Here is a 17,264-nt window from a genome sequence, read left to right as displayed (position 1 = left end):
CCCTCTGGGGTCTCCGGAGGGTAGCTCCACAGGCCAGCACAGGGATGTATCTGATGGGCTCGCTCAGGCCGAGTGATCTGTACAGAAACGGCCAGTAAGTACGGCCTCAGTCACTCCCCTCTCAGGGACAGGCAAAGGCAGCCTGTTGTGTCCTCGACCTTCCTCGTGTGACAGTGGCTGCTAGCACCCATCGGCCTGTCTCCCTCCTTCCGGGGCCTCTCTGGCATCTCAGTGGGTCCCCGTGAGGGAATCCCGTGTGCTGGAAATGATGCCGACCTCCGCTGGGCCTCGATGCAACAAATCCCACACAACCTTCTTTTCTTTCTTCCCGCCCAGAAGCGTGGCCAGAAGCGGGGGCGATGGTGATGGGCTTCCTCCCGGGACAGCGACAAGGATCCCACGACCTGGGTTTCACGGGAGCAAATTACAAACCCTCGTTCTGCTGTGTCGTATGTCGGATTGTATCCCTCAAACATGCTGATGTCCTCGCCCCCAGTACCTCTGACGATGGCCGTATTCGGAATCAGGGTCTTTGCAGCAGAAACAAGTTGGGCTGAGGCCACGAGGGTCCTAATCCAGCATGACGACTGGTGTCCTTGTAGGAAGGGGAGATTTGGACACAAGGCCGCACACGAGGAGGCCATGTGACGAGGAACGGTGACCCTTGTGCCAGCCCAGGAATGCCAGAATGGTTGCCAGCCGCCACTGGGAGCTGGGGGACCGCCTTCCCCCAGCCTTGGAACCCCGTCACCCCGCCCACATCCCGACCTTGAACCTGCAGCCTCTGGGGCTGCGACGGCACACGTTTCTGGGGGACGTGCACTCAGATTCCGGGGGTGGTGCTCCCAGTGGATGTCACCACCAGTCACGGGTTCCTGATTTTACCCGAGGGGCACGGAGCCGGCAGCAGAGTTATTTCCCGGCATTCTGTGCAGCCAGCAGGACGTGGGCATGGGGCACGGGCAGGGCCGGGACTGGCAAGAGGAAGATGGGGAGTCAGAGGCTGTGACCCTGGCGCTCACAGGAAGCCAGGCTGCCCGCACTGTCGCAGTCACTGGGGACCCCCCTACTTCACCCTTGCCCCGTCGTCTGGCCCCAAAGCCGCTCGAGGGCGGAAAGGACAGGAGGACACGTGTGCAGGGGCGGGGAGGGCGAGCTGCCGCAGACGGGGCACACGCAGGGAGCAGCGCGGGCCATCTCACTGCTGGGCAGCTCGAGTCAGCTGCCGGATCCCAGGGACACCCGAGATTCTCACGCGTGAAAAGGAGCCATTGTACGGGCCTGACGTCCTCACCCACGGGGATGGACACGCCTCTTCTGCTCTTGGGGGGCGGACCCCCCCCCACCAGCTCAACCACGGAGTCATTCTATGTCCACCTCGGGGGTCTGCGTCCGCGTTCCGGAAAACCCTGGGCTGCAGTGAGAACCAGAGACGCGGCAACGGGCGGGTCGGGATGAGCTCCCCCCGGAGCGAGGCTCAGGCTGTGGGAAAGCCGGGGTCCGCCCACGGCCGGGCGCGCAAGCTTGTGAGGACGTGTGGTCGGAGAGGACCCCACAGCCACATCTGCACGGCCCAGACACCGTCTGGCTCCCCGCACTCAGCTGGCAGCATGGCGGTGCCACCTTCACGGGAGGCGCCACCTTCACGGGAGGCGCCCCGATGTCCCCACGTGGGCCGACGGCAGGCCGCGGGCAGAATCCTTCCATTCCCTGTTCCATGCCCCCCGACCCCGGGAGTCACCAGCAACTGTGACCCCTGAACCCAAACAGTGAAGTGCTTCTCTAAAAACCTCTTTTCACGGGTCCCCCAGAATACAGACGACAGCTACAACCTCCAGGCTCAGGGGCTGACCGGGCGGAGGGCTTGTCACAGCCAGCCACCAACCGGTGATAAGAAGGGGGTCGCTTGGTTTCCCTGCAGAATCGGGAGACCTCTCGGACCGAGAGCTGCCCCCTGCTTCCTGCGCTGGTGGGCACAGGGAGAATTCTTCCCAGACGCTCTCACGGTGCGGGACACCCGCACGCACACTGCCCCATTTTATAAAGAGAATAAACAGCCTGTGTCATTATGTGGAGGCACCTAAGACGTAGGCCTGCGTTCACGTGCAGGCCCACGGGAACCCGAGGACAAGCAGGGACTGGGCCTCGCTCCCCGGGCTCGCGCTCCTGGCCCCCAGCAGCCCTGGACGTGTGATCGCGGCCGGACCCGCGTGTGGCTACCGGGCACAAGGCCTCCCCAGACGCAGGCGCCGCGTCACCCCGATGTGGACGGATCCCTAACAGCGTCCTCCAAAGAAGCAAGTCAGAGGGTTGAAGCGAACGCCTTTCTGAACAGCCACACCTAGTTTCCTTAAAAGGGGGGAAAAAGCACCTAGAAATAGTTTTGTGTTTTTTACTATTGATTTAACAAAGAAAAAAGGCTGTTTATTTTGAAAGAATCATAAATTCACGGGACATTTCGAAAACAGGGCCTAGCGTCCCACGCACCCCATACCCAGCCTCCCCCCAGAGTGACACCCTCTGCAGCATGGGGCAGCGTCCGGCAAGGACACCGACCACACACCCTGTTCGGCATGCATCAGACCACAGGTTTTTAAGAAGGAAAAAGCTTCATGAAATATCAGGAGATTTTCTATGTACTTTTTGTTTGTGTGTGTGTTTGCTCCCGGGGTAGAATTCCGTCATTCTTCAGTAGCAGGTAACACCCAGTGCTTGTTCCGTCACGAGCCCCCCTCAATGCTCCCCCAGGGACCCCATCCCCCACCCCTCCCCTCCAGCAGCCCGCAGTTTGTTCCCTGGAGTTCACAGTCTCTCACGGTGTGTCCCTCTCTGGTTTCATCTGATTTTATCTTTCCCTCCCTTCCCCTGGGATCCTCTGTCTTGTTTCTTCAAGTCTACATGTCAGGGAGAGCACACGATCGTTGTCTTTCTCGGACGGACGTAGTTCACGTAGCACATTACCCTCCAGTTCCATCCACGTCATTGCAGATGGCAAGGTTTCTTTCTTTCTGATGGCGGACACTCCGTTGTATAAACACACTCACACACACACACACACACACACTCACACACACACTCACACTCTATAGAATTCTTACATTTTAACAAGTCCTCTAAGTGAGTAGGACACATTCTCTTCAGACAAAAAGGTGTTCCAGTTGAGGCTTTTTGAAATATTTCCATGTTTCAAAGTGAAAAATCATTGCTAAAGAGATTTGAGCACGAACACTTTTTAAAACAAGGCTGTCAGGCCGGGCTGTGTCTGTCGACCCCGCAGAGGCCTGCCTTGAGGTGGGCATCCGGCCCAAGCCCTCGGGCAGCCTCCCCAGTACTCTCCAAGCCCCTGTGCCCACAAGAGTGGGCAGCCTGTGGCTGGGTGGGGTGTAGCCCTGATAATCGGGTCGCATCCCATCCCTATGGGGCACGTGATGCAGACCCCAAACCTCACAGGCTCCCAGGAGGCTCCCCAGCGGTGCCGGAGATGAGGCCCGGGGCCGGGCACTGTGGTGCCCAGAACGCCGTACCCCCGAGAGGACAAGAGACAGTCCGGCGCAGTGACTTCCCCACTGATGGCCACGCAAGTGTCCTGAGTGGGTCTCGTATCCGTCTGACAGCCCTTTTCTGGACTTCTCTTGCATTTTAAGTGATTTTAAAAATCTATTTCCAGTGTTCTCTTTTGAGTCTCCAGCAATTACTGGATAAGTTTTGTGGACTACGGTCATCATTTGGGATTATTCTCTAAATGCTCTCTTTAAATCAATCTGTTTTACGTACTTTGAAACACTTCAGCCACTTTCTCACCAGCGTCTAAATAGAACACGGGAGACTCCGCCTTCCACCCTCCTTACCCCCGCACGCCAGGGGCGCTCGACGCCTGACCCCCAGGCCGGGAATCAGAATCACGGACACCCGGCTGCCTTGATATTCAAGGGAAGGGCAGAGTGACTGCTGCCTTCAGAGCCTGAGGTCTGGAGGCAGAGCAGGGTCCTGCCAGGGCCAGTGGTACCGCCGTGGGAGGGCGTCGGGGGTCAGGAGGGAGGAAGCAGTGGGGTTCCTTGGGGACAGGGTCGAGGTAGACCAGGAAAGAGGTGCTGAGGGCGTGTTCTCTTCATTCCCAGCTCTACAAGGGTCTGCCTGGGACGGGATGCACCTGAATTACACGAGTACTAAACACAAGGGTGTGCGTGTCAACTTGCCTGGGGTCCCTTCAAGCAAAAATGTGCTGGGAGGCCCCCCAGGGAAGGCCCCTTGTCCCGTGAAGATGTCCCCCACCCATAAGGGCAGACGAACCTCCAAGTGCCTGTGGAGACTTGACCCCCGTGGAGGGCCAGGCTGCGGAGCCTGGGTTGCAGACGCGGCCGTGCACGGCCGCAGTGGCCTCCGGGCCTCAGCTCATCTTTTGGCTTCATGGCTCTGAACGCCCACCACACTGACCAACACTGGCCATTGTGGGGGTCGCTCTGAACTGCTAGGACCGTGCCATCTGTGTCTCCAAATAGGAGCACGTGGCTGGATTCTGCCCCAGAACTTGGGCTTCCTTTCTCTGGCGCAGGAAGATTCCAGAAAAGAGCAAAAGGCACTTACTTCTCTTATCGGTCGTGTTGTGCACTGTCACCGTGGGGACTCCAGGACCTGAGTGGGGAGAGAGGAGAAGCCAGAGAAGAAACAGAAAGAAGACCGTTAGTTCATCTGAAACACAGGAGCATCCAGCCTCCCTTCCAGCTTGTGCACGCGTGTGCCCAGGACCCTGCCTGTCTAACTTTGTGCCCTTAGTATCCTAAGGGAGCCGATTCGAACTCCCGTATTCACACTGCCGAAATACCCAAACAGCATCTCGGGGTTCACTCCCCCTCGCTCCACGGTCCCTGTGCTGATGCCAATCCCAGGTGGGGCCTTGAGTGCGAGGGAAGGACAGACACCCCAGTGGCGTCCTGGACAGGTTCTCCCGGAGAGGTCGGCCTCTCCACTGGCCTCTTGGGACGCTTCGCAAACACTGACTAGCCAGCAGGGTTCTTGTGTGGAGGTCTGGCTGTGTGTCCACCCCCTGCCTTACGTCGGCTTCCTGACTCCAAGGCCTTTGGGGAGCCCAGAGCCTGGAGGGGTGAGGGAAGGGCAGGCTCCGGGCAAAGGGGCCTTTGTGGCTTCGGGCTGTGGTCAAACGTCCTTAGTCTCTTGAGCAAGGAGAGAGTCCAGGGAGCAAAAGGGGCTTTCCGAATTATTTTCTGGACCATCGTGAAAGTATGCTAGAGGCAGGCGATCGTTCTGACCTCCGCTCTGCCCTCTTTGCGAATTCACTCTGCTCCAGCCAGCCGGGCCCGGGCAGGTCCTGCAGGGTGCCCACCGCTCCCTCTGCCCTGGACCTGGCAGGCTTGCCTGTTTCCTTCAGTCCGGTCTCTGCTGAGATGCCTTCTCCACCTGCCCGAACGGGAGCCTCCTCGACCACGCCGCCAGCCCCTAACCGCCCCCGCTTCCTCCCCCTTTGGAGAGCTCACTGTCCTGTTCCGTGAAGCTGGGACCTTAGGACGGGGATTTTCTGTATTTGCTCACTGTCCTTGTCTTTAATGGCACCAGGTGTAAGACCGAGAAGCGCTGTCTTTCCTACTGCCGCTCCTGCTGGCGGCCGGAATATAGCTGGTGTTGATTACATATCCATGGAGTGTGTGCTGAGCGGTGGCCACGGGGCCTCCAGGAGGAGGAGCAGGGGAGGCCTGCCCCTTGGCCCTGTGGGACTGGGGACAGTGGAGGCAGAGAGAGGACAAGGGACGCAGGAAGGCAGAGGGAGGAAGGTCCACGGCGGGAGCACCGTGGCCAGGGTGCTGCTGGCTCTCTGCTTCAGGCTGGGGACTCGGGGACACTCTGAGCTCATGGCCACGTCTGAGCTGGAGGACACGTACTGTCTGGGGAGAGGACAGACTGGTGTTGACCTTTCCTAGGCTCATTGTAACTTCGTGCCTGCTTCCCCAGGGCCGCATGACTAGGGGCTCCAGTGAGAGCCAGGGACCCGCCACGGATCCTACTATTCTGAGGGCTTAGCGACCCCACTGCAGTGGCTACCGAGTGGAGGTCCCATTCCGGGGCCCAAAGAGCACGAGCTACGGAGGAGCCATCGGATGGGGCTGGTCCGGCCAGGCCCCGGCTAAGGTGAGAGACAGACTGTGGGTCTCACCAGCCGTGGGGCTCACCAGCCGTGGACCTCAGAGCCTGTCCACAGCCCAGGGACTGGACCCAGACCCTGCCCAGTGCACATCCGAAGTCCGGGGGGCCCGGGGCCTTATCTCCCCCGCCACCGCGTGCCCCCCTCCCCCATTCACCCACTACATAGGATTGCCCAAAGAAAATGCAGCGTATCTGGTTACATGTGAATTTCAGATAAACAATAGAGTGTTTTGTTTTGTTTTAGTATGAATATGTCCCACGCAGTATTTGGGACTCACCACCAAAAAGAAAAAAAAAGTTGTTTACCTGAAATTAAATGTAATTTAATGGCCTGCATTTTTATTTGCTAAATCTGACGCTGTCTCTCCCCAGGGGGCGGGCAGCACGGATCTGAGAGTCTAGGTGTTTAAATCTGAAGAGACAGCACTTAGGGCAAGGGACTGAGACGCTGGCTGCGCATTTAAATTATTGAATCAAACTAAGTTTGCTGGCTCAAAGATCCATCCTTCCCCGTGGGGAGCTCATGTGGAAGAACAGATCACTTATTGAGAAATAAAGAAACTACATCTATTTTCTCTGCATATTTCAGGATGAGTAAATTTGCAAACAGAGCGTATCCTACACTTTTATTAATAATGTAAACAATTATTATTTATTTAGCTCCTACTATGTAAAGGCACTCTGCGGGAGGTTGACCATGAATAATTCATCATCCTCACGGCAGCCCTACAAAGTAGCTTCTAACTGTATTTTACAGACGAGAAAACACAAGTTCTGAGAATATGAAGCCTTTCATCTCCTCCATACAGTCCGAAACTCAGCCCTCCTCGATTTTTTTTTCATTTTATTTTATTTTATTTCTTTTCAGGGTTCCAAATTCATGCACGTGATATAGGTTTCTAAAAGGAATGCAAACACTAAAGAAAGGCGTGACGGGGCAACACCCTGCTGACCCCACTTCCCAGAAGTGACCTGAATCCCTCTGTAAAGCCCAAAGGCGCTCCTGTATGGTCACACGCACACGAGGACAGATATACTAAACAGACACAAATAACATAAAAACACTGACATGTAAGTTGGCAGCTTGATCAAATCTGAAATTTGCATCCTATTGCCTTAGTTTTGTTTGTTTTTTAATAAAACATCGAACATGGACTTGAGGGCAGCTGTCCTCCCTCTCCTGATCGCAGCCAGCTCCCCTCCCAGGGACAACGGTCACTTGACACCCCCTGTACACTTAGAAAGCCTTTGCGGCTCATGGTGGTGTTTATAACCCTAGCTCAGGCCCCACAGAGTGGAACACAGAGCCGGAGGGCAAGGCCACACGGGTGTGAGCTCGCGTTTGCAGCACGAGTCAGCACAGCTCTGGGACCTGAGCACGGCCGGGCAGCTGGAGGGCTGGACCGTCTCGCACACGTCCCTGCACACGCACACAGGGAGGCTCGCCCTAGACCGTTCTGGGTGGCAACCGTGGCCCGGCTCCCGTGAGCGGGGTGGGGGGGCTTACAAGTGGGTATTCACACAGACAAGATGAGGGCACACGAGTGAGCAATTACATACCTACCAACATGGACAAAATGGAAAACACACTCTGCTACCTGAAAACGCACGTGCAGAACGGTCGTGCTGTAACGTACAGTTACGCAAAGAATTTTTAAAAGCTGCGAAACCATTTCTTTTCTTTTCTTTTTAAAATGATTTTATTTATCTGACAGACAGAGGTCACAAGTAGGCAGAGAGACAGGCAGAGAGAGAGGGGGAAGCAGGCTCCCTGCTGAGCAGAGAGCCCGATGCGGGACTCGATCCCAGGACCCTGGGATCCTGACCTGAGCCGAAGGCAGAGGCTTTAACCCACTGAGCCACCCAGGCGCCCCTGGAAACCATTTCTAACAGATGTGTAGTGTGCCCCTGTATGGCCAAATGGTCATTTCTTCGGTGCCTTCCCTACTGATGGAAATGTAGGCTGTTACCTTCTGTTTTTTGTTACTGTAAACGGTGTTGCGGGAAACCCTCATGCTCCTCGCACCCGTCGCGAAAACTGTCTGCCGGGAGGGTGAGTCCCCGTGAGGCGATACTGTGTTGAAAGGTCTGACGGTCAGCTTTCGCCAGATGAGCTGCCGGTTTCAAGCACAAAACCCCTGCACTCAGTGCTGACGAACCGTGGAAGTTTATTTCTCGCTGATGTTACGTCCTGGTAAATGCGTCCGGGGTAGTCCTGCTGCGTCTGCGCCTATGCGGCGTCTGTGCTCCGGGACTCAGGCTGGAGGGCCGGCCCTCGTCTGGGACATGCTGGCTCACCCCAGCATGTGAGGGACACACACGGGGTGTGTCGTACACCCTGATACACCTGATACATCTGGGCATGTCGGTCACACTGGCTCTCATGCCTTTGGCCAACGAATGGGAGGGAGCTCTCCTTCTGGGGAGCTGGGGGTCGCGTGGCAGTGGGGAGGGTGTCCGGGGATGGGCGTATGTATGAGACACTGGGGACCGCGGTCTACCACCTCCAGCAGCTTTCTAACTTACAGTGTATGGGGGGATCTATTATACCTGAAAAATGTGTGTTTTTTCCACTCTGACGGGAAGATATTCTATCTGGGTATTTCTTGAATTAGATTTGTCAAATTTTGTGTGAAGTGGGATATCTTTTCACGCTAATTTCACATCTGCATTGTGTGCATGTGGGTGTGACTTTATGGGTGTGGGTGTGATTGTGTGCATATAGGTGTGACTGTGGAGTGTGAGTGTGCGTGGGTGTGACTGTGTGTATGTTGGCTTGATGGTCTGTGACTGTGGGTATGACTATGGTTTTGTGTGTGTGTGATGGTGTGTGACTATGGGTACGACTGTGTGGTTTTGTGTGGGTGTGATGGTGTGTGACTATGGGGTGTGACTTTGTGTGGGGGTGTGACTGTGATGGTGTGTGGCTGTGGAGTGTGACTGTGTGTGTGGGTGTGATGGTCTGTGACTGTGGGTATGACTGTGTGGTTTTGTGTGGGTGTGATGGTGTGTGACTATGGGGTGTGACTTTGTGTGGGGGTGTGACTGTGATGGTGTGTGGCTGTGGAGTGTGACTGTGTGTGTGGGTGTGATGGTGTGTGTCTGTGATGGTGTGTGTCTGTGGGTGTGGCTGTGTGTGTGGGTGTGACTGTGTGTACTGTGGCCCCCCGCCAGCTGCAGTCGCACTGCTGTTCGTCCCCGTGCTGTTTAAGAATTTAGCTCTGGGGGCGCCTGGGTGGCTCAGTGGGTTAAAGCTTCTGCCTTCGGCTCAGGTCATGATCCCAGGGTCCTGGGATCGAGCCCCGCATCGGGCTCTCTGCTCAGCGGGGAGCCTGCTTCCCCCCCTCTCTCTGTCTGCCTCTCTGCCTACTTGCGACCTCTCTCTCTCTTTCTCTGTCAAATACATAAAAAATAATCTTTAAAAAATTAAAAAAAAAAAAGAATTTAGCTCTGACTGCTGTCGCAGATGCTTCTCCTGTGTTCTAATTGTCACTCCGAAAAGTGCCCTTAGCACCAAAGCTAGCAACTGTCACACTGAATTTTAAGTTTAAAAATGCAACTGCTCTTGGGCATCTGGGGGGCTCAGCCGGCGAAGTGTCTGGCTTCGGCTCAGGTCATGATCCCGGGGTCCTGGGATCAAGGCCCACATCCGGCTCCCTGCTCTGTGGGAAGCCTGCTTCTCCTCTGCACCTCCCCCGTTCCCTCTCACGCTCTCTCTCAAACAAATAAATCAAATAAAAATGCAACTGCTCCTACCACATTCCCACCACACCCCTGGCGAACAGCAGACGGACAGACTCACGTACACTCCCTCTGAAACCCTCGGGCGACAGTCTGTGTCCTCCCAGGGCCTATTCGGAATCTGGGAGTCAGCGCGGTGTACAAGATGTTTGCTGATGGATTCGTGGCTAATGAACAGAAACCTTGGCCATGACCCATCAAGGCAGCAAATTTGAATCAGGCTAAGGAAGGATCTCTTGAGAGCATCCAGTGTCCCCAAGTTTTATAGCGCAGGTTCTCGTCCCCACGGACACTTTGCCATCGACCCGCTCCACTGTTTCTCTCAGTGCCAAGGGCGGCTGCCTCTGTCTACCGGGTCCGAACTGTGTTCTTTCCCTCGAGAGCCTCATCACAGCTATGCCGCAGTTACCGTATCTTAGTACAGAATATTCTACAGAGCAGCCAAGTGGACATGAAACAGACAAAAATTACATTTAAAGAGGACACAAAAGTTAAAAAGCAGCCCCTATGTTTAACTTAAACCTATCGATTCTAACTGAATCCCATCCAACCTTCCAGATCCCATCTGAAGGTCAGTTCCTCCTCTGGGAGCCCGTGCCCCTGGGCCGGTGGCCATCTGGGACCCAGGAGCCACTTCTCTTCTCCAGCTGCCTGCATGCTGGCTCCCTTGGCCGGGTGGTCTAGAAACACAGCTCGATGTGGGTTTTAAGATTACCCAAATGGTGGGGCACCTGGGTGGCTCAGTGGGTTAAAGCCTCTGCCTTCGGCTCAGGTCATGATCCCGGTGTCATGGGATCGAGCCCCATCGGGCTCTCTGCTTGGCAGGGAGCCTGCCTCCCTCTCTCTCTCTGCCTGCCTCTCTGCCTCCTTGTGATCTCTGTCAAGTAAATAAATAAAATCTTAAAAAAAAAAAAAAGATTACCCAAATGTTTTTCAGGTTTCTATGATGGTGAGGCTCTTAAAAATTGGGGAGGACATAGGAAAGCACCTAAATTACAAAGAATTTTCTCATAAGAGATAGAGAACACGCAGGACATTCTTGACTTGGAATATTTAAACCTCGTGACACTTTGATCAGTCCGGGCTTGGGGATCGCCTCAGACGTCTCTAAGAAAAGAAGGGACGTGCCAAACACAGGAGCGCATACGCAGCATTCTGCGAGAGCCTGTGAGTAAAGGGGGGGCCCCTGAGCCCGTTTTAAACAAGAACGCTTTCACTAACGAGCCTTTGGAGGGGCTTCACTGAGATTTAAGCTGGTTTTCTTTTCTTTTCTTCCAAAAAATCTAATGCACACCCAGCAGCTACCGTACAAAGCAGAGTTGCTCTGTACCGCAGGAAGCTCTTTGCTATTCCATGTCTGCAAGGCACCGCCGCTCTGTGACCGTGCATAGAGCATTGTACGGAAATCTGGGAAGCCTGGCTTTCTGCTCCGTGGGCCGCAGACCTTTCAGGACTCTGATCCGCTGCTATTCTTCTGACGACTCCTGCTCCTGGTTTCTTTCTCCTTTGCCTGTAACTCCAGTCAACAAGCATATACAGAGACGCCGCTGATGTGCCAGGCACACTGCCAGGACCCAGGGAAGCAGCCAGAGCAGACAAAGTACTCGCTGTCGGGGCCTCGGAGTCCAGCAGGAAAGACGGATACGCACAGACGTAGGCTTCGATGCCACACAGCGAGCGCGGCGGGCAGAGGTGTGGGCTGGGAAGTCAGCAAACTGAGCCCCCCAAGGGCGGACGTGGCCAGATCTGCTCCGGCGGCCGTGCTGCCCCGTTACTTGGTGGTTCCAGCTCTGCAACTTTCCATCTCTGGGTCCCCCGTGCAGAACACGAGGGTGTCAAGGTCTGCTCTGGGGGGAGGCTGCTGCCAGCGCGCTGGGGGTCCTTCTCTCCGCCAGGTGCCATGCTGGGTGCTGGAGGGACCCTGCCTCAGCCTCCCAGCACGCCGTGAGACCGGCGCACCCCACTCTGGAGATGGGAACGTACCCCTGGAGCCTCCCTCTGAAATGCAGATGGGGCCATGCAGCAGAGAGGCAGTGAGACCTGTGCCGAGGAGGCGCGTCTGTCTGCAGCCTGCAGTGGGGCCAAGGAGGGCAGAAGGGAGTTCGGATCCCTCCCCGCTCCTTCTCAACCAGCCCTTCTGGTGTGTGGCCGTCTGGGCTCGTCTAGGACCTCGGACATGCTTCTGAAACCACACTGTTATGTTTCACCCTGAACTCCTCTCTGCATGGGGGTGTCACGTCAAACATCCAGCTCCGTACGTGCATGTCTGTTGCCTTACGCTCACGCTTACACACTCCTCCACTCACGCCGCGGACGCGTCTGCACGGACACCCACGCAGAGCGTAACAACACTGACTGTGATCCTCCGTGTCCTGTCCTGACATGTCTGAAGTCCTTGGCGGGGAAGCCTGTCTCACGGCCGGTGGACCCTCAGAAGACGCACCGAGAGCACGGGTGTCCGGAGCCGGGGACAGAACCGCGCTCACGCGGAGAGAGCTAGTGCCGTTCGCTCAGCCTTGGCTTCCAAAGACACGACCGCGGCAAAATCAACGTCAGGCTTCTTAAAAACCCTGGTTAGTGCCAGAGACCACTTGACTCAAGTTAGATCTCTGACTTCCACACGAATGTGGTTCCTGAGGGAACAGGAGTGAGGGGAAGTGTGTGGATTCATGACCAGCACGGACGGTAGTTTTGAACCTTCAAGTCCCTGCCATCGCGGGGCCGGGCATTCACATCACAAAAGGAAAAGATCCGAATTACACAACAGCCTTGCAAAATGGAAAATCACCCTTTCTGCATTTCTGGCTTTCGGCGTCATTCACGTCAGAATGTGAATTTACACCTGCCTCACCGGATGGGGGGAGAGGGATGATTACAGGCAGCAATGAAGCAATTAAGAAGGACACAAAACCGGAAAAAAAAGAGTCATCAGAATAAACAACAACAAAACTCACAGCAGTCGTGCTGGCCTTCATCCCTCTCCCCCTCCTCCTCCTCGGGGGGACATTCGTGGGACAGACCATGTGCACACAGGCGAAACCCGCAGCGTGCACACAGTGGTGTCACCTTTCCCTGCCTCTCAGGAGCACTGAGGGAGGGTCTCTGCCGCCTGTGGGGTGGCCGTAGGGTGGCTCCGGCCTCGTGTAGGGACCCTGGACGAGACCCCTCTTCCACGTGGCAGCCTAAGGGGCATCACTCAGCAGGGTTCACAGATGTCAGTGTGCAGTTTTACCCGCTCACCAACGATGGTGAGAAATGTCACGTTAACTTTGTACGGTTGCGCTTAACTTCTTGCTCTAGGAACCGAGGGACGCCCAGGGCTGGCGACAAGGGCTCGAAATTCAGCGAGTGTCTTGGGGCTGTTGACTCGTTAAGCTTTAGGTTTCAGGAATTATCTGCACTGAAGACACAGCATCCCACCCCGTGGGCATCAGCCGGGGTGAAGTTCTGTGAGGTTCGGCATAATTCACAGAGTCCATGGTGCGAAGGAAGGAGCTCAGCTTCGTCTGTTTGCCACATCAGGCAAACTACGGGAGAAATGACGCAACGTACAGTGGCTGTCGCACTTGTGCCGAGCATGGTTGCGTCCGGATCCCCACCACGGCTCCGGGTACCGCCATGTCCCTCACCGATGCCAATACTTGTCATCTGTGTTTCCAGAAGTACTGTGATGAATTTCAGCCAAAGCTCAGATCACATTTTTTTTTTAAGATTTTTATTTGAGAAAGTGAGCAAGCATGCGTGCGTGAGCGCGGAGGAGGGGAAGAGAGAGAGAGAGAGAAGCAGACCCCCCACTGAGCAAGGAGCCCGATGTGGGGCTCGATCCCAAGACTCCAGGATCATGACCTGAGCCAAAGGCAGATGCTCAACCGACTGAGCCCCCAGGCATCCCTCAGATCATGTTCTAATCTGAGCGCCCACGGTATACTCATGCCCGATCTCTTCTTGCCTACTTGGCACTTAGGAAACTCTCGTACACGCAGCTTTGTACCCCACACAGGACATGCGCAGTGTCTTACCCACAGTGAGTGGCCAGTGGCTATCTGCTGGTTAAATGGAAGATACAGAATCCGTCGACGGGGTGCGTCCCTTGGGAACCTGCGAAGTTGGGCGGAGGAAGTCCCGTGGCTGTGCCACGTTCTTTTGATAACCTCACAGTTGTTGGTTACCTGTTTGAAAGACCAGCTTTGGTTTCTAGAACGTGCCACAGATAATCGAGAGCTAAATCCTGTCACGAAGGTACTGCGAGCTTGTCGACTGCGACGACGGTCAGCAACCGAGCCTCCCAGCAAGGACAGGGACGTAGATTTCTTAGGCGTCGGTCACAGCAAGACCGTATTCCTGGGGGCGTTCGAGAGGCTTCCAGGCGGGATCCTCTCATCAGAACATGCTCACGATTATTCAGTATCTGTGGCAGGCAGGCGTCTTGCCTAGAAATACCTCCAGATTGTCCTCCTAAGTAAGGCAAACACACCGCCCTTGCTGTTGCTCATGGGCTCTCGTTAGAGCTGATCTTTATTTCCTTCCAGTGGACGCTTCTTAGAACTTAACCTTTTTGCCTGCGCGTTCATTTAATCTGCGAGATGAGGCAACAGAACGGGAGCAGAGGTTTTCAAGGGAAGCGCCTGGAGCCTCTGAGGGCTGCGCCTTCTGTGCTCGTATCCCACTGAGTTTCCTTTTGAAGAAAGGGCTCCGCGGCTTACAGCACATTATGAAAGGCTGGGATTCGTGGCTCCTTAAACGTCCGTCTGCCGCGCCGTTCTGTGCTTCTGCAAGTGCTCCCAACACCCTCCAGCCGGGAGCCCTTAGTGCTCTGATCATTTAATGTTTGTTTTACTGCGTTTGTCTCACCACCTCCTCCTCGAGTTCTTGTCTTCGCGAACGCGTACATCTCGGCAAACTAAACCCCCAGCCCCGGGGCGCAGGGACGGCGGGAGCTCGGCACACGGAGCTCCCAGTTAACGGAGCCCTGACGAAACGCTTTTTAAAATAAATGAACAACTTTATAAAAAGTATAAGATTTCTTGGGGGATCTTGTGTGCATGTGAATATTAAAGTCGTTCACTGCTTTGGGATGGAAATAGTGGGAAAAGAAGTGAGAAAAACCCACACAGATGCTGGCACTTGGGTAAGCGTTGTTCTAGAAACCCTCACCAGCACTGGGGAGAGAAGGGCAAGGGCAGTGATACTTGTACAGAAAGAGAGGAAATTTGTGCACATGTGTGTGAGCATGTGTGGATGCACGTGCGAGTGTGCACATCTGTGTGTGTGCAAGTGCGTCCCTGCATGTGTGTGAGCACGTGTGTGCGCCTGCAGGTAGGTGTGTGCATGGGCACCAGCATGTATGCACACGTACTTGTGCGTGAGTGCGCACCTGCTTGTATGTACATGCATGTGCGAGAACCTGCACCTATGAACACGTGTGAGCGTGCGTGCACCAGCACATATGCGTGTGTACTTGTGCATGTGTGTGCACCTGTTTGTACGTACGTGTGAACGCGTGTGCACCTGTATGTACATGTATGTGCACACACCAGCACGTATGCACGTGTACTCGTGTGTGCACGCATGTTCTTACATGTGCGTGTGAGTGTGTACCGTCCACACCAACCCACGGTGTTTTACTAAAACTCATGCTTTAAAAACTCTATGAAAATAAAACCTCTTCTCCCCAATGTCCTCATTTTCGTCATGTCGCTGAGCACTTTAGAGTCATTTAAACGAATCAACGCTGGAGGACACCACAACAAAATACTTCATGGCACATACGTGAACGCTCTGTGGAGAAGTGGAAATGTAATTTGAACAGCCACATGAGTGACACTTTTAATTAATTTTCTCCTGCTTTAGCAACCGTGTTGTTAAACTGTGACAGAACAGATGTTCTCTCTTCGATGCCAGCCCCCTAACCGCACACTATTTTTATCCGAAGCCTCAGTTCCCCGAGTGGGCTGGGACGGGGGAGCTGGAGTCGGCATGCTTCGTGGGGAAACACTTCCAGAAGACAGAAGAAAGCAAGTCAACCCAACGCATGCCTTCCCTCGGCCGGGGGCCCCTCTCTAAGTGAGGGGTGCGTCCCAGAAGCCCAGCCTCGAGAGCTCCCGAAAGGCCGACAGAAGCGGTGGAAGTGAAGTTCACGGTAACTAAGTAGCGGAGGGACCGTGAGGCCAGGCCTCAGGCTGCCCCGGAGCATCTCAGATGAACGGGGGCTTCAAACGCCCCCCCCGGAAGCATTCCCGAAGGTCATGGTGTGTCTCACGGTGCTCGTCACCCTCCCGCTGCCCAGGACACAAGCACCAGGGTCACTTCTACCTCTGCCGTAGCTTCTTCAACAAGACAGTAGCAGGTGCTGTGGATGGATGTTGGGTACTATTTTAGGTGGATTCTGAGACACCGGGGACTGCAAGATGGACCCCTGGATTTAAATAAGATCATAGAGATGGTAGGGTGCCTGCTGAGCTCAGAAAAATCTCAGAATGTGAGAAGTCTATCTTGGAAGCAAGGAGATGGTGTTTTGCACACGCTCTACCGAACTCCAGCTGTACCCAGATCACCGGGAGGACCTGGAAAGGCGGAGGCGGAGGCGGAAGGGAGGGGATCTCCCGAGTCTCCAGTTCCATAGGCTGTGATGGGGCCTGGGAATCGGCATGTGTAACCGAGCCTGTGCGCTACTCTCGGAGAACCACTGCTCTAAGGTCATAAGTCGGAGTGGGGTTTTAAGTGGTTGAGGGAGGGTTTGGAGGAACCGCTGCTGGGGACTGTGTCAGTTTTCCAGGGCTGCCATAATGGAATTCCAACATCTGGCAGGCTTAGGACAACAGAATTTGCTGCCTCACGGTTTAGAGGCTGGGAGTCTGAGACAGACAAGTGTCAGGACGGCCAGGCCCCCTGTGAAACCTGCCCGGGAGGGTCCTTCCACCTCTGGTGGTGGCCAGCAGTCCCTTCTGCATCTTGGTCTACCTGCCTCTGTTGTCACACAGCACCTTCTGTCCTGTGTGTCTGTCTCTTTCCCTCTTCTTACAAGACACCAGCTATTGGATTAAGGACCCACCTTATTCCAGAATGACATCATCTCTATTAATTACATATGTGGCAATCCTATTTCCAGATAAAGTCACATTCTGAAGTACCGGGAGTTAGGACTTCAATATATTATTTGGGGAGTTGGGTGGGGGGGACACAATTCAACCCATGGCAGGGACCTAGAGGTAGGTCTTACTCTGTGGTCAGAAAAGCCACATACGGTACACACTGACCTGTTTGCATAAGAAGTTCCCTTCTTCCCCTCCCCCAGAGATACTTTCCCATATACATGTCCTTGGCTAAACTGTGAGACGCCCCTAAACCAAAGACATACAGCACAGACG

The 17,264-nt window shown here is 54.9% G+C and overlaps 1 protein-coding gene across 1 annotated transcript in view; it reads right to left on the bottom strand.

Moving 5' to 3' along the window:
• LOC111154410 (dipeptidyl peptidase like 6) overlaps nucleotides 1-17,264 on the bottom strand; it is a 663,711-nt gene that overhangs the window by 37,407 nt on the left and 609,040 nt on the right. The window contains exon 17 of the mRNA XM_022513977.1: nucleotides 4,585-4,632. Coding sequence (XP_022369685.1) covers nucleotides 4,585-4,632 — 48 coding nt within the window. The remainder of the gene's footprint in view (nucleotides 1-4,584; nucleotides 4,633-17,264) is intronic.

The sequence above is a fragment of the Enhydra lutris genome, unplaced genomic scaffold, assembly GCF_002288905.1.
Source record: "Enhydra lutris kenyoni isolate GAN:26980312 unplaced genomic scaffold, ASM228890v2 scaffoldscaffold37, whole genome shotgun sequence".
Lineage (NCBI taxonomy): Eukaryota > Metazoa > Chordata > Mammalia > Carnivora > Mustelidae > Enhydra > Enhydra lutris.
This window is presented reverse-complemented; position numbering and strand designations above follow the sequence as displayed.